At 31.2% G+C, this 26,394-nt stretch overlaps 1 protein-coding gene and 1 long non-coding RNA gene across 3 annotated transcripts in view; both read right to left on the reverse strand.

The window, feature by feature from the left end:
- LOC149481735 (G protein-coupled receptor dmsr-1-like) overlaps positions 1 to 20,575 on the reverse strand; it is a 35,767-nt gene extending 15,192 nt beyond the window's left edge. The window contains exons 1-2 of the mRNA XM_089704650.1: positions 20,462 to 20,575; positions 8,684 to 9,095 (exon numbers count right to left, since the gene is read on the reverse strand). Coding sequence (XP_089560776.1) covers positions 8,684 to 9,001 — 318 coding nt within the window. The 5' untranslated portion in view covers positions 9,002 to 9,095; positions 20,462 to 20,575. The remainder of the gene's footprint in view (positions 1 to 8,683; positions 9,096 to 20,461) is intronic.
- On the reverse strand, positions 14,929 to 16,398 carry LOC149481736 (uncharacterized). 2 transcript variants are annotated; one of them, XR_016316792.1, is made up of 3 exons: positions 15,855 to 16,398; positions 15,670 to 15,731; positions 14,929 to 15,595 (listed from the first exon to the last, which is right to left on the reverse strand). It is a non-coding gene; the product is annotated as an uncharacterized LOC149481736 (long non-coding RNA). The 2 variants fall into 2 exon arrangements; XR_016316791.1 differs by having other exon boundaries at positions 15,670 to 16,398.
- Positions 20,576 to 26,394: the final 5,819 nt, after the last annotated feature.

A 26,394-nucleotide genomic window follows, 5' to 3' on the forward strand; every position in this document is an offset into this window, starting at 1 on the left:
AGGCCCGAATTGCTTCGAGAAAAGGATGGTACGGCCGTGCCGCTTTTTTTTTGCTCGACTTGGCGGGGGCACTGCCGTGCCCCCAGATATCGATTGTTTCAGTTTGTAGCCTAACTATATTTTTGGCTTCGGTATCTATTGTCCCAAGTATTCTTTTAAAAAAATATTCAATCTACAGTTTTGACTTTCCTACGATTTTATTATATGTATAGATATTAAAATAACCATTACATAAATATGCCTTTATTCGAAAAAAAAAAACTAATATACTTTCGTCTACTACGGTCTACGACTAATTCGGAATTTATTGTTAAATTTTATAATGTAAAATATTCTCAATCCTATGAACAGTTTTTTTAAGTAACTGATTATGTTTAATTCGTTGTAAATTAATTCTAGGCCAGTGGAAATTAACATTAAATTCGCAAAGCACGATGTAGTTCTGAATTTTTGGTATGTTGTTTGGATCAGTTAGGGTGATGTAAATCCCAATTTGAAACTTCGAAAAAGTTGTGCTCGCTGCGCACCACGTGATAAACTGCGAAAATTTTGGACTTTTTTCACTTTTTGCTCTAAAAGTCATAAACTATGCGTTTCCGACAAGTATCATTCAGTACATAAATTAAGGTTATTAAATTTGCAACAATTTAAGCCTAATTACAGCTCTCTAAACCTCATAACGACTAAACTGTGGCCATTCGAAGATGGTTCATTTTTCCCGAAATATTGAAATTTTTAGTTTTGCTCCCGTTTGAAGCAAAATATTGGCAAAAACCGCTCGTTCTATGGGAAGTTCGTATAATAAAGTTGTAGTGCATTTAATTTTCTTTCATTAGAGCATAGAACAAAGTCTGTGAGACAAATAGTTCACTCACAATATCTGAAAAACAAAAAGAAGGTAGAAATAGATTTTTATAGAATTGAAACTGAGGGCATATAAAATCATAAAAAGGATAATACTTTTTCATTTGCAGGATAGGTAATTAACAAAATTACAAAGCTAATTAAATTTGCAACAATTTAAGCCTAATTACAGCTCTCTAAATCTTATAGCGACTAAACTGTGGCCATTCGAAGATGGTTCATTTTTCCCGAAATATTGAAATTTTTAGTTTTGCTCCCGTTTGAAGCAAAATATTGGCAAAAACCGCTCGTTCTATGGTAAGTTCGTATAATAAAGTTGTAGTGCATTTAATTTTCTTTCATTAGAGCATAGAACAAAGTCTGTGAGACAAATAGTTCACTCACAATATCTGAAAAACAAAAAGAAGGTAGAAATAGATTTTTAAAGAATTGAAACTGAGGGCATATAAAATCATAAAAAGGATAATACTTTTTCATTTGCAGGATAGGTCATTAACAAAATTACAAAGCTAATTGAATTTGCAACAATTTAAGCCTAACCACAGCTCTCTAAACCTTATAACAACTAAGCTGTGGCCTTTCAAAGATAGTCAGTTTTTCCCGAAAATTTCAAATTTTTAGTTTTGCTCCCGTTTGAAGCAAAATATTGGCAAAAACCGCTCGTTCTATGAGAAAGTCGTATTATAAATTTGTAGTGCATTTAATTTTCTTTCATTAGAGCATAGAACAAAGTCTGTGAGATAAATAGTTCACTCACAATATCTGAAAAACAAAAAGAAGGTAGAAATAGATTTTTAAAGAATTGAAACTGAGGGCATATAAAATCATAAAAAGGATAATACTTTTTCATTTGCAGGATAGGTAATTAACAAAATTACAAAGCTAATTGAATTTGCAACAATTTAAGCCTAACCGCAGCTCTCTAAACCTTATAACAACTAAGCTGTGGCCTTTCAAAGATAGTCAGTTTTTCCCGAAATTTTCAAATTCTTAGTTTTGCTCCCGTTTGAAGCAAAATATTGGCAAAACCGCTCGTTCTATGAGAAGGTCATAAAATAAAGTTGTAGAAAATTTAATTTTCTTTTAATAGAGCACGAACGAGCGGTTTTTGCCAATATTTTGCTTCAAACGGGAGCAAAACTAAAAATTTCAATATTTCGGGAAAAATGAACCATCTTCGAATGGCCACAGTTTAGTCGTTATGAGGTTTAGAGAGCTGTAATTAGGCTTAAATTGTTGCAAATTTAATAACCTTAATTTATGTACTGAATGATACTTGTCGGAAACCCATAGTTTATGACTTTTAGAGCAAAAGGTGAAAAAAGTCCAAAATTTTCGCAGTTTATCACGTGGTGCGCAGCGAGCACAACTTTTTCGAAGTTGCAAATTGGGATTTACATCACCCTAACTGATCCAAACAACATACCAAAAATTCAGAACTACATCGTGCTTTGCGAATTTAGGGTTTTTTAGTGTCGATTTCTACTGGCCTATTCAGCCACTTTACAGTTTATGTGTTATCTCTTAAAGCAGCAACGAAAATGTTATCCATTTTCTCGACATATTGAACAAAATCATCTGGTGGTATAATTGGTATAGTTGAATTCAAGCAGCCGAATACTGCGCAATTAGTACGTGGCATTTTTTAAATGATCGCCGAAATCAACTTCATCTATAAGCACGTGTTTAAATTAAACTGAAATAATATATTTCACCAAAATGTTAAAACATAATCACATAAAAGATATGTAGATATTATATCTGTGGTATTTGGTACGTACCACTTAAGTGCAAAATGGTGATTTTTGGGTATGAGCGTTTGAAAGTTTTCACGGTTGCTACCCTGTTGCTACAGATCGGAATAAACACTTGAGTAAAACAAATTTATGATATTTAAATGTCTATTATGTTCAAGTTTTGAACACTTATAAAAAAAATAAAAAAAATGTTCTAGTTCAAGAGTAATTGTTACTTAACATGTTTGTACCAAAAGAAAAAATGTGAAAATGATGTGAAAATGTCTAAAACGTGTGTACTTAAGTGGATTAGAGCATATTTTTTTGTACTCTTAATTAGTATTTATTCCTATTTTTACATTAATGGAAAGGAATTTTCTTTTTTTTTTTCGACGGAGACATAAACAGACATTAAAAAACAAATATTATGGGGAAACGTTTTCCATACAAATAGATTTAACCATATATAAAAACAAAAACGAATAGGAGTGTGATTTGCCACAAATAAGTACTCATAAAAAAGCCAGGAAATATTGTGATTTTCGTGCAATATGCAATTCTCTGATACTCTCTCTACAAAGTAAAATCCTAAAAGTAGTGTGTGTGTGTGTGTGTGGTTCAGAAGTCACGGTAGTTCGCTTGCCTGCCGTGCTAGATGCTGCGGGATCGATCCCATCAACCGACATGTACCAATGTGTCTTTTTGGGATGCATAAGTAGATTCTCTAATAACCAGAGATATATCTTCTATAACAAGAAAACATCATCATTTCTAATAACAGGAAAACATCGTGATGGCAACCGGGATTTTGGTCTGAAATCACCAACCAGCAGTGAGCAAGCGTGGTGATTACTGCTCATGTCTTCTCCTTGTGAGAAGATGTCTTTACCCTGCAAATAGTTACGAGCTGGATCCAGTCAAATAAAATTTGTTTGTAAAACGTACCACTACAACATTCATTCATAGTCGTCAATCGTCATCACTGTCACTGAAAGTCATAAGATTGTTTCTAGTCGGACCATGAGACAATGATTTGAAATAACCATCATAAATTGGATCACTTATTGGCAGGAGATCGAAGATATCTTTGAATTTCAGAGCATCGATATTGATAGGCTCATTAGAGGGCAATGGCAAAGCCACTTCGGAGAATTCTATCTTTTCTTAAACCAGAAATACAGAAACTCTTCATTTTCAATCAAAGAGTATTTAAAATCTACGTCATTAGACTTTTCATACATCAACCAGAAAATACAGTTCTAACCAAATGTAGTTTTGTCTGTTGCAGTATTTCTTTTGATAAAATGAGTAGGTAGTCAATAGTTTCGAAAATGAAAAGAAGTCAGATTCATTAATTAATTTTACATCATGGCGATTGCTGGTCATTTTCATTTATCTCGGGGAACGGAGATGGTGCTGTTTCTTTTTTGAATGAATCTTTCAATATCTGCTTAACAGGCAAGATATTATACCGTTTTTGACCTGGAAAACACTGAATATAAAATAAGCTACTCTAGGTACTTCTTCTGCCAAACGGTTAATAAAATGCCATAAGCATGATGCGATTTCATCCACACCTCTTTGAGCTATTCCTTCATACATAACATAATGGAATGTTCGTTTAGTAGTAACTTTGCGGATTTTTAAATTAAAAGTCCAAAGTTTCTTTTATAAAAGGCTACAGATGCAGTTAAATTTGGAATCTGTAAACAAACAGCTTTTATCTTTTAGTTTCATAGTGAAATGTTGCCTTATGCTCCGATTTTTCTAAATCTATTCTAATCTGACATGAAAGAATGAATTTGAAGAGACAAAGAATCAAACCTAGTGCATGTAGGTATCGTTATTTGGCTTTTTAAACGTTTACCAATCTTTAAATCGATTTAAAGATTGGTAAACGTTTCTGAACACACTAAGTCTAAGAGATCTTGCATCACATGCATGTTTCTTTATAGATAATAGGCTTGAGACCTAATGTCTGAAGATTTAAATTATGTGCCAAATAACGTTATATTTAAGTAAGGGAGAACTCAGAGAAGACCTGTTAAGTTCACAAATAATTTTATTTGATTTGGTACAAATAAGTTAAGTGATGATAATAATTATTCAAGTTTGGTCTAATTATGTTAAGTGCTCTTACGTTGTAAATGGCCGTTCGTTGATTGAGTATTCGTTTTACAAGTCTATGTTAAGTTATATTAATATATTTGTATCAAATAAAAATATTTTTTTTGTACTTAAGTGGTTTTGATACAACCTATTTAAGGTATTTCTACTATCAATAGGCTTATGTGACATAGACCAAACGAAAGAGGACGTTTTTATCAGTATAGATGGCCAAAAAACAAAAAATGGCCATTTTTGCACTTACGAGGTATATACCAAACACCACAGATATGTAATTATTGTATTTTTATCGATACGTGGCATCACCACTTTGTCAAGCACTAAGCCTGTCAAACTATTTTCTTTTTCATCCTAAAACAAAAAGGTGGAGGTTCTATGCTCGTATAATAATAATTTTAATTTATTTCTGTATATTTTGTGTTTTTTAATTTAATTTAATTTATCGTTTTAAAAATAATTAAGTAGGTATACCTACATACAAGTATTGTAAATTCTGGTTTAAAATAATTATTGAATATGATGAATATGTATAATACAAATATCAAGCATTATAAATAATTTAGGTACATTAAAATATAACCTTCGGCGTCCATAACAAAACAAGATTTCGAAATATAGCACTGATAAAAAGGTATTTACTTTTACAAGGTGTATTAATTCGGATTGTTTCTTCTTGTAAATTCATATTTAGGCTACACCATTTTTGTATTTTAACGAGTTTTAATCTCAAAATTACCACAAAATCGACTGTGAAAAAAAAGCATACAGAAATATACAGGCCGAATTGATAACCTCCTCATTTATTTTTGAAGTCGGTTAAATATCAAAAAGGTAACAGCCCTATAGCTATACGTCATAATTTCATCGCAGGGGCTTAGTTTCCTAACTGTATGTACGTAGTATATATCTGTCAACTGTGATATAAACTTCTCTCAGGAATATATCAAGTTGCGGTCACGCCTTGTTCTGATCCCGTCTGTAATTTATTTTATGATCCTTGTTAAATAATAATTTAAAGTCTTTACAAACATAAACATTTATATTCAGATCTTCGCTCGGTATATCCTCAATAGATTAATTATGTCAAGCCTCATTGAATTTATAGTTTTTTTTTTGGTATAATTATGTTACTTGTTTGTTAGTACGTGTATTACTATGGCCCGGGAGCCAGCAGCAGATTTTATGACCAAGTTCCTCTCAAGCGGTAATTTGTAAAATGCATCAAAGTATAGTATTATGAAGCCTCGTGAACGTCAGCTGGAGCTCGGTTGGGGGGATGAGCGGCTGTAGCCTCCCACGCACGTAGGAAAAAAAAATATATTCAGTCATTTCCTCTCAGCTAAAAATTTGTCAAATTGTAGCTAACCCAATATCTCAACGAAAAAAAATAATCAGCTGGTTACAACGTGGTGTATTGTACGTCAGCTGGTGTCTCGAACATGAAAAAAGAACAATTATTTTCCGTGATTTCCTCTCAAACAAAAATTTACCTGATGATAGCTTATATGTAACTGTGGATAAATATATAAGTCAGCTGGCTGTATCTTGGTGGAAAAACCGTCAGCTGATACTTTGAAAGTTATTACATATAGGAGTTAGACAGAAGCATCTATTGCCAATTTATATGCATCAGCTGACTAGGTTTTCCTCAACTTATTGCTAGCTGATTTTTTTTATTTATCGCATCAGTATATTAACAATCAGCTCACAAATTATCATCTGAGAGGAAATGACGTATCTTTAATTATTCGACATTGCGCTTCAATATAAGACTTAAGTTGAAATAAACATTCAGTATCAATATTTTTGAAACGAATAAGTATGTAATCAAATAATTTTATATATTTAAATATTTAAATAATTAAATAATCAATTAGCAATAAATGAACTAGTTACTCGATAAATAATATTTATTATATAAACTTGATAAAAAATGATAATGAGAACAATATGATATATTCGTTTTCGCTCTGGCTTGAGTCACTTTCCTCTCTTTCCGATTCATTATCACTTATCAGAGTCGATAAATACCAACGATGTAAGTTTTGCAGGACGTCAACGTAAATTCAGATTGAAATAATTTCTCGTAAATGTTAATAAATGTTAAATGAAGAGTTTGTTTGCCATATGTACGGATTTAATCGTCTAAAAAAGATCAATGATTAACGTAGTTATTTTTATTTAATACTTTTTAGTGTATTTTTCAACACGAATCCAACGAGCCCAAACTCGATACCTAAAGTTGAGTCAATATATTACCGAGTTCCTATGGCCACCTTCCGATTCCATCATCAAATCAGCTCTATATCATGATAATGTTTCATCGCTATCCAATTTACATACGTATACAAAATTTCAGCTCAATCGGTTACCAGGAAGTGAATCAAATTTACTTGCTTCATTTCAATTAAGTCATCGAGATTAGACAAAAATGCTCATAAAATAAAAACTACTGGGCCTATCCGAATAAATCCGAATCCGAATTTTTATGGGACCAATTCTACACCATTCCGCATCAAACAAAAAAAAAAGAATCACGTCAATCGTTTCAGAAACCTCGGAGTAAACGGTGAACATACATAAAAAAAAAACATACCGGCCGAATTGATAACCTCCTCCTTTTTTTGAAGTCGGTTAAAAAATCAGCTAGCAATAAGTTGAGGAAAACCTAGTCAGCTGATGCATATAAATTGGCAATAGATGCTTCTGTCTAACTCCTATATGTAATAACTTTCAAAGTATCAGCTGACGGTTTTTCCACCAAGATACAGCCAGCTGACTTATATATTTATCCACAGTTACATATAAGCTATCATCAGGTAAATTTTTGTTTGAGAGGAAATCACGGAAAATAATTGTTCTTTTTTCATGTTCGAGACACCAGCTGACGTACAATACACCACGTTGTAACCAGCTGATTATTTTTTTTCGTTGAGATATTGGGTTAGCTACAATTTGACAAATTTTTAGCTGAGAGGAAATGACTGAATGTATTTTTTTTTCCTACGTGCGTGGGAGGCTACAACCGCTCACCCCCCCCAACCGAGCGCCAGCTGACGTTCACGAGGCTTTATAATACTATACTCTGATGCGTCTGACGAATTTTCTCTTGAGAGGAAATAATTAACCAAATTTGCACCTGGCTCCCTAACCACTAGTTTTATTAATAAACCATCTTAAAGTTATTGTGTGGATGCGATTGTTTTATTTAGATACTAGAAACCAATGAGCTTCTTAATAAATGTTCCACAGCAAAACGTCTATTTTACAAAGTTACCTACTATTATTTTATTGAAGTTCATTTTTCGAATAAGGTACGTCTACGAGTAAGGTTAATTTAGTTATACACGTTTAGATAACATCAAAACGTTAATGAAGAGTGTCATTGATTGATTAAAAAATAAATTGGTGAACAAACCCATCGATAAATTGACATTGCATTATCATTGACGAACGGACACACCTCTTTAATTTGGAAAAAAAATGTAAGAGGACCTGACACTTAACTAATCATGGTCTCGCATGTTGTTGACAAGATATTGATTACATCAAAATTTACGTAATTTTCCCTGCAATAATTGAAATGGAAAAATTGCACTTAAAAGTTTTCTCGCTTTAGGTTTTATTTCTTTCATTCCATCGCAACTAAAAGTTAATTTTTCATAGGTCGTAACAGAAGCATTAAGTTAAATAGAGTTATAAAACTCGTCTGACAAAGATATTAAAGTATCATAACGTTAAACAAGTTAAAACGCAGTTGTTACATTCACCTAAAGTTAAATAATAGTAGATTCACAAACGTATTTATAGAAATAACATTTTGATATGTTTGCGCATTTAGAAAACAATGGAAAATATATCATTGCATTTTCAGTAAAACAGGACGTCGCGCCAAACAATAATATATTATATTTCAATAATGTAGGTACATTGACAGCAGATGAAATAATACTTACAATGAGACTGATGTATCCATGTATGCTATTGTATGCCAGGATCAAGTCGCGTAGGTTGCCATCACAATAATTACAGCTCGGTTCTGCGGCCTTTGTCAAGTTCAATTTCGAGCGCCATCCGTCCACTAATTTAACCAATGTGCCGAAATCAATAGACTCGTGGTGACTTTTCGTTGAGCGTTCCTTCAGAGCAGAGAGAAATTGTGACATATTAATAGTCTTATTCCCATCCGTGCTCTCGGTCGCAAACAACATTTCCTCAAACAAATTAGTCAAGGCTTGTGTGATGTTGGATGTCGCGCTTTCTTCGAAAGCCATTTTCTCGAGTCTCAATAAGTATTCATAGCTTCCTTTGGTATGAAGAACATGTTTGAGCAAGAATCACTGGTTTCGAGTGAATATCTCCGAGGAGCTGCAAAGAAAGCATCATCTTAATATTGTAACAAGATTTATGTACGAGCTATATGCTGCCGCTCGTAGGAGCGTAATTGAATTTATAATGTTATCTGTATGTGTTTCGTATAAGCACTAAGCACTATTTTTGGGAACAACATTAACATGAATAAAATTATAAGTGATATTAGGGGAAATCAAATTTACTCCCACGAAATAACGTGACTGCGAGCCGCGTAGATAAAAACGTAATTAATTTAGACTTTGTTATGATAAAAATAGTTAAAGAGCATGTTTTATAAAAAAAAATGTAACCAAGCTTGCTCTGAAATAACTTCTCTATGATATAAAATCAGACAAAGTATATGTATAATAATTCTATTAAATATAATCTATAATTTGAAATCACGATTGGTCGAAGAAGGAAATGAATGCCATACCTACACTATACGGTATACTCTCATCATTATAATTACGTTGTACTATTCGAACATCTTAATAAAATAAAACAGGCATTGAAGTGCAAATATCAGACGTTAAAATACATTACATCTGTATCGGAAACTCAATAAGGAAACGTTAGATTTAATCTCGCATGAAAGCTTCGCTGTTCAGATGTTGTATATTTTATCACTGAGCAATTTTTTACACTTTATAAACGAGACTACGTACATATTTTTTTTAAAATACTTGTAAAAGAGATTCGACCGTATGTTATGTAAATTTAAATATTGTAACAATATGCTTTGTTTTATGATAAACGAATTAAATAATATCCTAATAGTTTGAGCTTTCAGCTCACGACAATATGATGGATCATTTTCATGAATCACAAACGCTGTTATATTTTAAATAGCTGTTAAATGATATAGATACATAAATCTAACTTTTATGACGTATACAATCCGGTATATGAGTCAGGAGAATGTCGTAGGAAGTTGTAATTTTTCATGTCACAGATCAAATGAAAGATAAATCCCGCTCACTTTATATACCACATGAATTATTCAAAAATGTATACATACATATAAAAACATGTTGAATTAATGTGTAAATATGTTATGATTGGACTTGTTATTTCAATGGCTCAGTGGGATTTGGGTTTACATACCAAAAAGTAGGCTACGGTACTCTTATCTGTATTCGGCATATCAATAAAAATCACTATCACTACATAGTATAAAACAAAGTCGCTTTCCCTGTCCCTATGTCCCTATGTCCCTATGTCCCTTTGTACGCTTAAATCTTTGGAACTACGCAACGGATTTTGATGCGGTTTTTTTTAATAGATAGAGTGATTCAAGAGGAAGGTTTATATGTATAATAACATCCATTAAATAGTGGAGAAGTACTGTTATTTTTGAGGTTTCTAATGTGATGTCGTAAATAATTACATTTTTTCCGCTTACATTGCAAACGCAGGCTGAACCCTACGAGTTTTATCAAAATAATGTACTAAGTATTGTACACATTGAAAAGGTCTACAGAAAAGTCCGCGATGGTATATGTCTATCTCTTATGGATAACCCACAATAACTTTTTTTGTCATTTACTTTTTACGACAAATAATGGCTAATTTTCGAAGCGATTTTAACCAATACAGCATTAATCCTTAACCAATTAAATACCTGGAATACATTGTTCATTTAATATAGATCTAAATGGCCCTTTACACCGTATGATTTAAGTGAATATTTTCGAAGATATTACAGATTTAAAAAAAATTTGGAAAATCCAAAAGTGCACGCCTCATAATTTTTTTTAATAATTATTTATTAATTATTATTTTTGTTTATTTAATAACAATTAAACCACATCGAATCAGACCCTGAAAAATGAAAGGGTTCTATTCCTGAGCATACTCAAGCGTAAGAGAAAAAAAAAGACTCGATTAGTAAAGTATTTCGGTCGCTATCGTGTTAACAAGAAAATCCTCCGCACATACAGACACACGGACGTCCAAGACAGAACTTTTTTAAACTGTTTTTTAACTAGTTTAAATAACAAAAATGACATCAAAAATATCATGAATGTTAAAAATAGTGTTTTTTCTTAATATGTGTGTGTATGTATTATCTTACAAGTGCAATGTATGATACATAAAGACATTTTAAGTTTGAAAAATCAGATGTTTTGCGCGAAGTGACAGTAGTACCCACCTCAACGCTTCGCTTATGAGGCGTGCAATTGCGGGACGTAGCGTTTGCGGCCGCCCGGCTATGTAGGTATTTTATACCCGTGCGATGCCGGAGCGGGCCGCTCACAGGGGCCGCTATATTTTTATACCTATACAACGTTCACAATTTTTCTGTAGTGTATTTAGTATCAGCATTGCACCCGTGCGAAGCCGGGGCGGGTCGCTAGTAAATAATAAACGTAAAAAAATAATAATATTTTATTGCTTATTGCCTCCCAAAGTATACATATAGTGTTTTTGAGTTACCTACTTTTATTTAAATCTATAAGAACTTATCCAAAAAAATGGCTAAACCTAATGAAAGCTTTAGCTGCCGAACTATAAGCCATGGCCTGTAATACAGCACTCGCTAAACCCACTCTGACCTTTTTATAATGTATCCTTAATGATAAGGTTCTTAATTATAAATGTATAAGCCTTAAGAAAGGCTGTGAAGGAGCGGGTGCGTAAGTGTATGTGTGTGTACATGTGTGTGGGTGTGTGTATGTATGTTTTCTATCTACTCGAAATAAATTTTCTGTTTCGTCAATTCAAATTCAAATTTTACAATTTTACGCTTCAATCATTACTCTATAAATATTATTCGATTGTTATAAGCGTTTGTTCTTTTTGCCGGGCGAGGTCTTTTTCCTAGAAATTGGATCGAACTGACGGCTTCTATTCGTGTAATTTTATGCCTTCTAAAAATTATATGCGGTCAAACCATCTGTAAATTTTTTCAGTAAAATTCGCAGAAACTAAATTTTTTACAGCTTTGTTCGAAGCTTTTATAATTACTTAATAGGCACACCTTTCGGCAAAAACCAGGTACTTAAACTAATATTTATACCGAATCATAGAACACCACTACCGAGATAACACGGGAAACGTGAGCTTTATATTAGATTTAGATGTCTGAGTTGAGACTAATAAATGGCAGGGTTTGAAGGCCGTTTAAAGAACCAATCAATGCAACAGATGTTAAATAAATCTGCCTACTCCAATCTCACTAAGTTTAATGTGCTAATGGCGACTCAACCAGGCTATTTCCATCCAAATTATTTTAATTTGGCCCATAATACTATTGAAATCTTGTATTACTGAAAGTCCAAAGTCGGTTCCGTACTTAAACTTCAATATTAGTATAAATAAAATATAGAATATTATATTATAGTCTAACGTGACATATTAGTTCCTATAAACAAACTCACGTAGTAACAAACTTTGCTCAATGTACCTATTTTTATATCGTTTAAATTATAATTTATTAGTAAACATTAGTTGAAAGTAAAAAGGATTTATATTTGATTATTTTTAAAATCTGTCGCCTTTCAGATATTTCAATATCTTCAATGGAAAATTAAATAAAATCAACCTAAAGCAACAGACTATAAGGATTAAAATTAGATTACTGATTGGAGAGCAAACTTCCTCACCTGTGACAGACATTTTCATTATATAAATACAATTTGCCGTGTCAATAGCCATTCTAGAAATATCTTTATTCAACAAATTTATACAATTTATAATCAAAGAAGAAGCTTTATTTATTTCATAAGACTATTGAATATCATTATTATTTTCTCGATTAAAATTTCGCAAGATCATATTATTTACGCTTCTACTTATGTAGACATATTATGAAACTAGCTGCTCTGCGCGGTTTCACTCCCGTGGCTCCACTCCTGTAGGTCGTAACGTGATGATATATAGCCTGTAGCCTTCCTCGATAAATGAGCTATCTAACACCGAAAGAATTTTTCAAATCGGAGCAGTAGTTCCCGAGATTAGCGCGTTCAAACAAACAAACAAACAAACTTTTCAGCTTTATAATATTAATATTATATAATATAGATATTAAACTGTAAACAAATTAACGACTCATAACTAAATTTATTCCTTTTAAAGCTAGAAAATAAATCAACATTTATATCGAAGAAGAGAAACAAAACAAATTGCTAGTAAAATAATCGATGTTACTTCTGGTGGTGGTTATTTACTGACTAGCTGTAAAAAATATTTGACATGAAACTTCATACCTAAAATCTTCCTAAAATCTAGCCAATACCTGTGGTCCATGAATTTGTTATTTTTTTAACACAAATCTAACATTGGGGATAAAAATATACCTACCGTTTACACCGAGGCGCCTGTTAGTTAACGTCGATCAATTTATTTGCATTTTAAAAATAATTGCACGGAAAGCTTTCGCCTTTCGCTTTTATTTTTTACTAGATGACACGACAGACGTCGTTCTGTCAAAAGCAAAATCGGGGTTTATGTTATACGGGGATTGTAACTTTTATGAATGATTTTGAGAAGGCTATTTACAAAAAAAAATGTGTTTGTTCATAATCGTAATCACTTTTATTATTTTATATACCATTCATATTATGTAAGTATGTACATATATCCGAATAAGTAAATATATTTTCTAGCTATGCTTTGGAACCGATTTTCAAAACATTTGGATATGTTTTTTCTATTAGGCCAGAAATTACTCGATCAATAGGATTACTTTTTCGTCAAAAGAATCTTAGAAACTCATTACTGGTTAATTTTCCAAGCCAGCAATTCGAAACGTTTAAGGTACATTAATCTAATAGGTTATCATAATTCTAATGTTATATATATACTTTAGTTAATAAATATGTAGGCTCGTAAGTTTAGTTTATTTAGGTATAGGTAATATGTTTCAGAATAAATAGACAAAACATACAATCATAACAGAGCTTTAGTATTGTTTCTTCAGATTTTCGAAACATCGAATCCACATCGTTCCCTTATTGTTTAGAAATGTTCTATCATACATTGTTTGGGACAAATAGTATACTTATATACTTAATATATTTTATTAAGGGTCATGTCTAAACAAATAGAATATTATTTTTCATCTTCAGTTTAAGACGATACACAAAAAAAAATCCACTGCTTGGCGGGCTGAGTCTAATAGCTCGCTATCGCGAACGCGGGTGTGCGCGAAGTCATTCTTGCAAACTCGCCGCGCTGCCGCTGGCCGACTCGGGACAAACATGTATGGAGTCGTCATACAGTTATAATATTGTTATACATTTATTCAATTGTTGATTTATTGGTTTTATTTTCTTGCTTATAAACAAATAATCTTCTTTCCAACAACTACTTAGACATTATTAATAATTATTATTATTTCGTAATGTTTACTTTATTACAAAATAATACAGGTTATAAATAATCTTTAAAATGACAAAAAATATTGTTACTCTGAAAAAATAAAATGGTAATCAATAACGCGGACTACTGAATTGATTTAGATAGAATTTGATGCTGACGTAGATATTACATCATGCCCAGAAATGAAAGGTACTATTTCTGAAAGAAGTTATAAACCCTAATTCTTCTCAGTCAAAGTCAAGAGTGGAAGATATCACTAATACAGTAAAACTGATGCGAAACTTTGGATGTTAATTTGTATTTTTTTTTGTTAGTTGTTACTTAATCACGTCAAGACTACATTACCAATTTTGATAAAATATAGCTAATTGCCTGGATTTACACATAGGATACTTTTTATCCGAACTGAACACTTCTGTGGGATAAAACAGGATTCACGATATAACCTAATTCCAAGCGGGCAAAGCCGCGGTCGGAATGATATTTTTTTAAATAGAAAAATTGTTTTAAAAAAAACACAAAATATATTGACGCATGTATTTATTTTTTGCACTCTATTATAATTGTAATTATTCATTACAAATAATCAAAATAAAATAGCCAGAACAAAGTTAGGCCCTGGTAGGGTAGATAGGCAGGTACAGCAATGTGAGACGAACACTGGCTTATTTATACCAATAATAATGTATTATAAACATTAAATTAAGTTTACAACAAAAATACATAATATTAGCTAATGTGAAAACGAATCAACCAATCATCCCACAACAATGAAATGTGCACACAAATATTCATCCAAATCGGTTCATGTGATTAGGAGGAGTGACTGCAGCGCCATCTTCCGGGCCCAATTGTGTTTCCAGATCACCCAGGAACTCAATTTAATATACTTACACAAAATTTTTCGAAATTAAAACTCACATTACTATGTAAATATGAATATAAACCTGTTTTAGTACTAAGCAATTTCCCGCACAGGTGTAGTAAGTATAAATGAAATAAATATCAACATCAAATTCTTTATACAACATACTTATCTACCACCTACTAAGAAATGTAATTCTTGAAATTTTTTCGTATTTTTTTTAAATATAATACTACTCCAATGAGCTCCTGTTCCATATCACGTCCGCCATACTTCCACTAAGTTCACCATGATTTTTTATTTCTTTGCACTTTGTTGCTTTTTGCTAAAAATGGAATCATGCGATAAAACCAGTAGAACGTTGATAACATACATTTTTGACTGAATAAAGGTACTTACGAAGGAGTGGGTTCACATTGTGAACAATCAGTGGGTTTATTTTCCTTCTGGATTCCGGATTTCTGAAAAGATTATCTATGCTATAAATGAAAAAAATCTTACACATTCGTTATGTACTTAAAACAGGGGTACATATCAAACATCGTCTATAATACAATTATCATCAAATTTAAAATAAAACCAACTTCTTCATTAATTTGTTCCAATTGTAAGCATTCTTTTTTCTCCAACCTTTATGTTTCTTCTTCTTATTTTCTTTATTGTCCCCATTTGTCTCATTTTGTCTTATCGTGTTGTCACCCTTTTTTACGATTGCGCGAGCGACACAAGTTCCCCGTGTGACGGCCGTAGCGGGAATGACTCGTGCAGCGATCGGGGTAGGAAGGTACAGGGCGGCTCTCGCTATATTGGCTGGTCGCGCGCTAATTTCAAGTATTTCTTGTTTATTTCAAAACCATCGCATATTTCAAAATTCTATATCGGTAGACGTATAGGTTGTATATTTTATAGTTAATATCCAAAAAGTCGTAACTTTACGTTTGTTATTTTGAAGATGCCAGAGATTATAAAAAAATAACAATGAGAACTTTGTATTTTTTTTCTATCGAGAAAATATCATGGAATCATGTTTCTAAAACGGTAGACGTATTGTGTTACTATTGAACTTTCTTGTCAAGAATTTTCATCACGACAACTTTAATAATATAAAAATTACGAAGGTTTGAAAAGGGCCGTAAATGTTAGAAAAATTAATTCATCACCTTAAATTAAATTGCTAGATTAAATCGTAATTCTGAAATTGTAAAGTAACTGTTTACCTGACTCATATCAAATATCAGAATAACAATAAATTCTATGAACCTATGAATTGTACATTGTAATAATATAGGTATTTTAAAAGGTCGAAAATCCGGAGAATACAAGAGGTTACAATACAAATTTTAATTTATATATTAAACTAGCGGTCCGCCCCGGCTTCGCCCGTGGTACATAATATTTACGTTTTCTCTACATAAGAACCATCCTCGTACTTCAAGGAATTTAATAAAAAAAGAATTATCGAAATCGGTTCAGCCGTTCTCGAGTTATGCGCTTACCAACACATTTTGCGATTCATTTTTATATATTAGACTAGCGGTCCGCCCCGGCTTCGCCCGTGGTATATGTTTACGTTTTCTCTACATAAGAACCATCCTCGTACTTCAAGGAATATAATAAAAAAAGAATTATCGAAATCGGTTCAGCCGTTCTCGAGTTATGCGCTTACCAACACATTTTGCGATTCATTTTTATATTATAGATTATCATCAAATCATACTGAATATATCTACCAATGCGTGAATGTCTATGTATCTTTATAATATTTTGTGACAACAAATCTTATTTACACACGTAATATTAAAGTTTATAGACCGTGTTATGTATTCAAAAGTCAACTGCGTTTATTACAAATTTTCAGAACGTACTAAACAAAGTACTTATGTCGTAAAACAATAGGCTCTTTTTATGTGCTTGCTATGATACCACTAATAAATTAACCTGGATTAGTCTGACGCTGCCTTGTTTGGTAATCGTATTTCTTGGCGGTTTCTATTTTCGCAAATCTATATTTTAGTACGCATAAACTGAGTATTTAGACGGTCATAAATCTCTTTTATACCATCTTCAATTACTGCGTAATTGGTAAGAATCGTTAAAGTATAATTTTATTATTTTATTCGTGTATTTTTAATGAGATACGAATGTTTGATAATAGTCTAAAGTTATTGTCTAGACAACGTACCCACACGATAGTCTTCTTTTGATATTAAACATGTGTTTATAATTCAATTATTATAAATATAAGTTCACATATTTGGTTGGTGATGAGACAGTTATTAAATTTGGTGTAAGTAATAGATTATAAGAAAACAAACAATAAATGTTTCGTTATATATTCCAGTGGTTCCAGTGCTTCGTTATATATGGAGATTTTATCAAACTTTTTTGTGCTGTGTATCTAGAACTTTGCTAATAAATTATATATTGTATAGTTCGTATTGATTAACCCGATTTTTGGCACAAATTCTGCTTCTTGACAGAAAGAAACAAACGTCCAAAAGCATCCGCAGTAATCAGTGATTGAGTAACAGACAGACAGACAGAGTTACTTTCGCATTTATAATATTAGTATGGATAATAATACCACCAGGGGCGATTGTTTTTATTCAATGAAAATTCGATGTTTTTGTTACATGGTTTGTATGGCGAGCTCTCATTTCTCATATTATAATACTTTTAACTGATTCCTGCCAGGTGACACTGACACATTTAATTGTTTTGTCTTCGTGTTCAGCGGGGATAATCTATGTTTACACGAGTGGTTTTAATTCGGAGTGCTCTTTATCAAGCGGACAAGTGTGATAATGGATAAAAAATATCACTATGATTTTTGATAGCGATTAGTTAATATCATTACGTGCCAATAAATATTACCTATAAAATAATATTATTACTAATATTACCTAACATCTTAAATTTCAATTATTTTTTCATTTGTCTTTACATAACATACTACCTTTGTACTTTTTGTTATCACGCGACAACCTTTGGCGATACAAATTTCCATACATTATTTCACCCCTTTCTAGGTAGGTATATTTCACCAACAAGAAGTACTCCATCTTCATATATCAAAATTATATTTAAGAAATAGTTTTATAGCTAGTCATCGTATAAGTAGTTATGAAGCATTTTTATATAATACTAGCGGTCCGCCGTACATGTTTATGTTTTTTTCATTCATAAGAACCACCCTCGTACTTGTATATATGTGCACCTATATAATCTAAACATAACAGTTCACTAAGGTCGAATACGAGTGGTTGCTCGTAGCAAGGCTGCCTATTTATACCAAAAAAACCTTTGCGAAGTTCTAAATATACCTCATAAAATATATGACATAACACAAATATAAGATTACAAATAGAATCACGTACAGAGCAATACAATTTATATCATGTTAACTCGCTAAACGCTACACTCACAACAGGAAAATAAAAATATCAAGCGAAGTGTATCTAGTATTAGTACGATAGCTATATAATATTACTAGCTTTCCGTAGTAACAAACACACACATACACATCCACACAAACTTTCCCATTTATAATATTATAAGTAGGATCTGTGGTAATACACTAATACCACAGTATTACAATATTATTTCCTATAGGAAATATGGTAATACTGTGGTAATAGTGTCGAATATAAACTGAAAGGAAGAAGGAAGTAACATGATGAAATAACGACTGCGTCAGGCGTCTTAGTTTATTAATCAACGATTAATTAAATATGAAAATATATTCATTAAAATAACAGAAGGAAAATACAGATAAATAATTCTGTACATTTATGCCTCATCAGGAGTAAAGCTCTATTATTCTAGTTATGAATATTATTAATTATTTTTACTCATAAACTATCGGTGAATCTATGTGAAAGTAACTTTCTTTCTATCAATTTTAATGTGAACACGTTTTCACGGCTAAGCCACTGAACCTTTAAATTTGCTACAGATGACTAAACCTTAGGAAAGGCCATCAGGCTTCGGATTGTGACAAAAAACAAACATTTTGGGATCGAAACGAGGTTTGAAATATGTATGAGAAACGGCTATCAGGGATAACGTTAAATATACGCGAGAATATAATAAAATATTTTAACTTTATTGTATGTGTGCACAAAATAAGAAATTCATTACATATTAAATTAAATTTGTAATAAATTATTTCAATTGAAAACAGGGACGATTCTTTGTGCCAAGGAAGTATCCATACAATATACTCGGATTCTGATTTATTAATATTGAAGATTGCCGGGAACCATAATTAATTGCCATATCACTTTCACGAGGCAAGATTGTGAAACTAGCCTTACGCCCCGCCGCGGCTCCGTCTGTTTTTATGGTAAATTATATCTTTTGTTTACCTCCTTCGTGATGATATGACATTAAAAACATATGGTATGCTAGATTAAATTTAAACAATGTTTTGTATGGGTAAAATATAACGTGCAAGATGTAATTAATAGGTAAGTATAAATAACGTGGAAAAAGTAAATTAACCTCCAATGTTTCTAAAATTTTACATTATAAATAAATTTAAATATCAAAAGAATTTCATTGCGAACAATATAATTCACGTATCCCAAAAATCACATCATAATTCCACATCAAAGAGAAATGAATTTCGTCGTAGGTAGTATAATTTATTATGTGCGATGTATTGGAATATACAGCAGGTTATGAAATAATTTTATTATGTTCAAAGTCAATAAAATACTTTTATTTTATCAAGGCAAGAAAATATCTAGGTAGGTAAATAACAAAAAAATTACGTACTCAATGGATTTATAAAATAGTTGTGGTCAACGGATATGACGTAAACATAACTAAAAATAAACACATTACAATAAACAAATCCCAATGTCGCTACGGTCACACTTTCTTTGAAGCTAGCTTGACGACCAACAACAATCATTAATTATTGTCGTTAAAAAAGCAGAAATTTTTTGTACTGGTAATATGGTTTCCAAAATCCAGTGATTAAACTATCCAGGGAGTATTAAATTTAAATAATTAGCTCGTAATTAGCCAAATAATCATGCTAACTTTTGTAAATAACGTTAAATATTTTTCTTACGTGATTGATTAAATCTAAATCTCCGTAATTATCACCTCATAACAATACATTTTAAACAATCTTAACTATAATTACACTATCAGACTAGATATAACAATGATACAAACTCACATTCATAGCGGATCCAACAAGATTTTTACAGAGTTCACATCACCAAGATCCACTTTTAGATTTTACGATCCAATATTGTTCATGTAACGGGAAATCTCTCCCGCCCTTTCACACCGCTCGCTAGCCACAGTCGAACTGAGTTCTTAACAGTTGCTTCGGGAACGCCGCGCTATCATTTTCACCTATTCTCAATTGAATAAACTCTTGAATTAATTTGTAATACTGAGCACTAATTAATTAATTCCGTTTGTCGAGATACGTTCTTGCTTTCAGAAACATTGTATTTGAAACTTTTGTTGTTAAATTATTTCTTAGGGTTAATAAAAGGCTTTCAAGCCTCGTATGAAAGTTGTGGAAGCGATCTGCATAATAAAATAATAAAAAGCTTTGTTGAAACCCTGTTATCATTTTTAATGTGAACATGTTTGGTGGTTTCTAAATCCTTTACGTTTCATGGGAAAGATTGATGTGCGGTATGCTTTTTATCAGGGATAGGTATATCAAATATCATGCAATCAAAACCGCGGTATGTAGTAAGTAATTTATTTTACTGGCATGTCATATGCAATGTAAATTAGATAATTGTAGTCATAATATTTGATTGTACGTTCATTTGATTCGATTTCACAATAAGATGACATTTAGCTAGCTGATAGCTCAATGATTTCGTTAGCAGAATCCGATTATAATAACAATTAATAATTGGATTAGTTAATACTGTGAATAATAAACGGGTTCTTAGCAAATAAATAAATCTAATGATTTTGCCAGTTAAATTGATTGCGGAAAGGGTTGCATTTGTTTTAAATGTTTTATTGAACTGAAACTTTTAAGAGTAAACTTTCAAGGTCGCATCATGCCCGCGTCATGGAGTAAATCGACGATTTTGGTATCTTTGTATCTAGCCAAAGAAGTTTCACTTCTGACATGTGTGCTCGGCACAATATGCTCTTTTGTATCTGTACCCACATAAAATATTATTTCATAGTGGCTCCTTCATCGCCATATTTACTTTTAAATAGCGTCGTACATTAATTATACATTCATCCTTATTGACATTGCTTTTACAGTTTATGAAGGATTGTTTTATCCTTGAAAAGTAAAGCTTTTATTCTGTATTCATATATTTTAAATCCTTATAAAGGTTTAAAAACTATTAATATTGTGTAAATGTGCGTTAGTTGTAATTTAATTTGTTAAACATAAATAATGAAAGAAAAGTTTAGTTTGTGTTTATGTAAAATTATCGTCTCTTATCAAACGTCCACATGTCAGAAAGTATAAAGTACCAATAATCCATTTAGCCAAACAATTTTTTTTCGTATCAAAACAAGTCAAGACAACATAAATTAGTTGTATCATTGAAATTGTTCCAGCACTTTTTTCTTTGCAGGAAAAAAATAACAGCACTGTGAATCTAGCCATCAAAGGAAAGTGTAACGTCGGAAAGTAAAATAAGCTTGCACGGTTTCCAAAATAAGCTCAAGATTAATGCCTACGATATAATACCTATTTATGAGAAACGATATAAAAGCTTTAGCAGAAATAATAAAGTTTTTATTGACTATAACAAGACTATAACGTACAAACTGTTTTGCTTTCTATTATCCTTTTTATTTATTTAAAACCTCAATTTTGAGTGAAGGACACATTCTTCTTGGTACAGAAAAAATAAGACGATAATAAGATCTGTCAGTACCATTGCCCATTGATTTCCCTTTAAATTGAATGGAAAGGAACAAGGTTGCACCCTGTAGGTAATATTATATAAGCGTTATTTCCGCGATATTAAAGGGAAGCAACCTTCGAGCATGACCCAATTGACGAAACAAGGATATCGGCTATACGTATATAACATAAAAACTATGAAAATATAGCCATTGTTACGATATTCCACTATATTGCATACTTACAAACTCCGTATTTAATCAACATTCATAGAATATTCGATGTAATACATTTTATATCAGGCAATTATGCTTACATTTGTCTGAGCTTTGTGGTTTTCATTGTAAACAAAATAGATACAATTCTGTGGTTTTAATCGGGGAAAATTGCAAGTAAACTATTTCATAAGAACTATTCAAAATTCTTCACTATAGTTTAAGCTTTCAGATTTATTTTTAAATAGCAAAAGATTTTCTAAGCCGGATTAGGAGTGGCCGGTTGAAGACGCTTTAGAAATTTACTCAAATGCAGTAATACTCTATTTATGGCACCGTTCTATCTGGTAAATTGCAAAAACATTTTTTTTCTTTTTTTATTGGATTTATACGCGAGTTATGAACCTTGAGATAATTGAAACGTGAGCTTTATGTTGGTGATATTCTGAGTTTAAATAACTTATTTGTTTATTTTAACAGTTTTTTTACACTGGTTACAAACTTTTCAGTAGATCAAAACCAGTTAGACAGATGATACACATATCTACACCTTATCTATAGGATTAAAGTATAGGATTAAAGTATTACTTAATTCATTATTACTTTTTTGTTAAATAATCTTGATAGTTTTTTAACAAATACCCTACCTCATATAAACATGACCTAAAAACAACAACCGATTTTGTGTGACAATAACGCAAAATATTTTTTTTTTCAAAACATAGCAAGAAACAGTTCAATATTTTTCCATTAGTTACATTTTATTTTTAGCTTCCGTACTGAGAATCAAATCCCTAATCGAATTGAAATGCGCAAAGTCGTGTTATATTTTGTTACATTAACTTCAAATACCTTCTCTCTTACATTATTCGCGTTTCGCTTTGATTTCATTTGACTACTGCCAAAGGAAATATACAAAGAACAAATAAGAAATAACTCAGTGTATTTGTATCTTTAATGAATCAAATAATTTCAATTTCGTTAAGGAAAAAAATGTTTTGTTTGACTCTGTATTATTATTTTTCTTTTCTTGTAGGTGCCGGTTGTTACAATTTTTCTTTGGAAACATGAACTGTCAATCGTTAGATAAAATTTCGATTTCCTAGAAAGGGTAAAGCCGTAAGTGCTTGGGCGTATCCTTTATGGTTTTTATTTCTGGTTCATTTCACTTTTGCCTTTTATCTGGCACGATACGTGCGTTTCAGTAACCATGTCATGGTGTTTTATGTCAACATAAGCATACAATAATTAATTTTATATCTAAATTAAAGATCTTAAGCATATATGCTAATATGTTTAAAGTTTATAGATTGTACCTTCTCTTTAACACGCTTATATTATTTTATGCTTACATACATCCTTCAGAGTCGATTTTGATCCACTTTTTAATTCAAACTTTACACACCTATCTATTAAGACGTACCGGATGTCCCCCTCCCTAATTAATAAACATCTAGACTATCATTTTTCATTATACACATACACATTTAGTGACGTGTCATGACTGAGGCATATGTCCAGCAGTGGACAAACATGGGCTGATAATGAAATCTAAAAATAAGTATAATATGTAGTTTTACTAACACTAGAATAAGTAGTACTAACAATATATGGGCAATGCTGCCTGATATAAATAAATAAATGAAATGATGATGATACACATTTAGTGCTCCTATTGATTCTTATTATTAAAAGCTGACTACGATATGGTTTATCCCTGTATACCGCGATATATCCTTTTATACCATATTATGTTGTAATTCCAGGTATGATGTCGTTAGCACGTTTTCAATGTTCATAGGCAGCGTATATGCTTTACTAGGCGCTATTAAGCTTTTGCTCGATTCACATTTTTACGTCTCATTTTATACATATAATGTATATTATGTATGTTACAGTTTATTATAATTTTCATGATTTTGTATTAGAGAGATTATATATAGTATAGCTGTAGTTTTAAAGGGATTTTGTGGCTTGTGATGAGTAAACAAGTGGATTTCACAATAGAAATTAGTTTATTTTAGTAATACTTCTCATAGAGTGGTCCAAGTGAATTAAAAAGTAAATTAACATAATACCACATAGATAGCAGAACCAAAAATAAAAACAATAGAAATGCACCCATTTCTATTGTTTTTGTTAAATGAATACTCTAGCAAGTTTAGTGCTGTAGCCACGTCTACAGTGTAGCTACGAATTCCGTAGCACTTTGCGACTTAGTTCACAAGTAACTTTGATATTGATATTTTTGGGCCTACTAGAGTAATAAGACTAGTACACAGATTAAGATGAATGATTGGTTACTGATTTTTAAAATACTGGATGGATTTTTTAGAATATTATTTTAAAAATATGTTTTGAAAACCGTTATACAATTAATATAATAGTAGCATAATAATCTAGTATTTATAAATTTGTTTGCTATTATAAATAATAGAAATACACAAATATCCAAGAATTTAATAAAATACGTAAATAGTGAATAAAATTTTAATAAAAACTAATAAAAGAAAAGAAAACAAAGCTCATCAAAAAACTTACTTAAAAATCTAAATATAATAACTTTTCTTGTCATCTTTAAGGTTTTGAAGAAATAGAAATATTGGAACTAAATTTGAGTGAAATGAATTATTCTCAATGGCTTTCGTATGAATTTTATGATTGTTTCTTAAACTTCGATCCCACCCTAATAAAATTTATTATTTTATGAGTAACGATATTTTATTACACTCTTTGTTGATGTCTCTTTTTAATTTTTTTGATAAATTACTTCCAAATGAAAGAGACGAATAGTTATAGAATTAATAATGGCTTAAATGGTTTACACAGCATTTAGAGCACAAAGAAAACGTGTCTTTAATAAGAAATAATTTTAATAACTTACATGATTATTCGTAGTTTTATTACTGAAAAAAATATCCCTCAGAGTTTATAAGTAAAACATTATGGAAAATAGTTAACTTTTGGTAAGTTTTTATAATATTACTAGCGGTCCGCCCCGGCTTCGCCCGTGGTATATATTTCGCAATAAAAGGTAGCCTATGTTCTTTCTCAGGGTCTAAAGATTATCTGTGCCAAATTTCATCAAAATCGGTCCAGTAGTTTATGCGTGAAAACCATACATACATACATACATACATACAAACCTTTTCTCCTTATAATATTAGTATAGATTCATCTTAAATATCAAAAAATTTATAATTTATTTTAAATTGATTCATCTTGTTTTTAAACTTTTGAAATGTATGTATAGTCTAATAGAGTAAATTAATAAAACGATATTAAAATCTGTTATTACTTTTTCTTCTAAATTTTATTTTTTAATATAAAAACCCAACTACATAGTAATTACTAAACCTATTAATTTCTTATCTCAGAATATAAAATTTTATTTAAAGAATACACAAAATCATCAAATTGCTGAAATAAGTTTATTTTTTATTGTCTTATTAACTTTAAAACAGAAAGAAGTATAATAAAGCGTTATTAAGTAACAAGTAAACAAGAGTAGTGTTCATGAATTTAGATAGTAAAGTGTCTATAAATCACTGCTGAATCCCGCGCGGTTTCAGCAGATTTAAAAGCTTTTCATAATAATCCGATAGTCTCTTACTGGGCATCGTAGCAAAACAACACTAATACTTTCAAAATAAACAAAAAATGTAGCTTAGCAGATGTGCCATATATCACGCGTGAACGCATTGTTTTTATTTAATATAGGCGAATAAATAGCTTTGCCGTCGTAACATGTGGGTTACAAATTGTAGGTACATTTTTAGATTCTATACGTGAGTATTTTAAGTATACGTACTGTTTATGAAGTACTATATACGATTATATGTATTTCCCTGTTTTCGTAAGTAATCTATAGGTATTAGGTATATACTACTGAGCACTAGGTACCTAATTAATGAAGAATTAAGTAAAAATAATGCGATTAAATGTGTCAATAAAAAATAATGGCTGAAGAAAACAATGTGTTTGAGCGAAAAATGTAACATAGAATTAAAAATACCTCGTCTTTCAGCTTTACCTTCATAAGCTTCTTTC

The sequence above is a fragment of the Colias philodice genome, chromosome 16, assembly GCF_061535455.1.
Source record: "Colias philodice isolate Cphi_HAF_F1 chromosome 16, ilColPhil1 Martin Lab GWU primary, whole genome shotgun sequence".
NCBI lineage: Eukaryota > Metazoa > Arthropoda > Insecta > Lepidoptera > Pieridae > Colias > Colias philodice.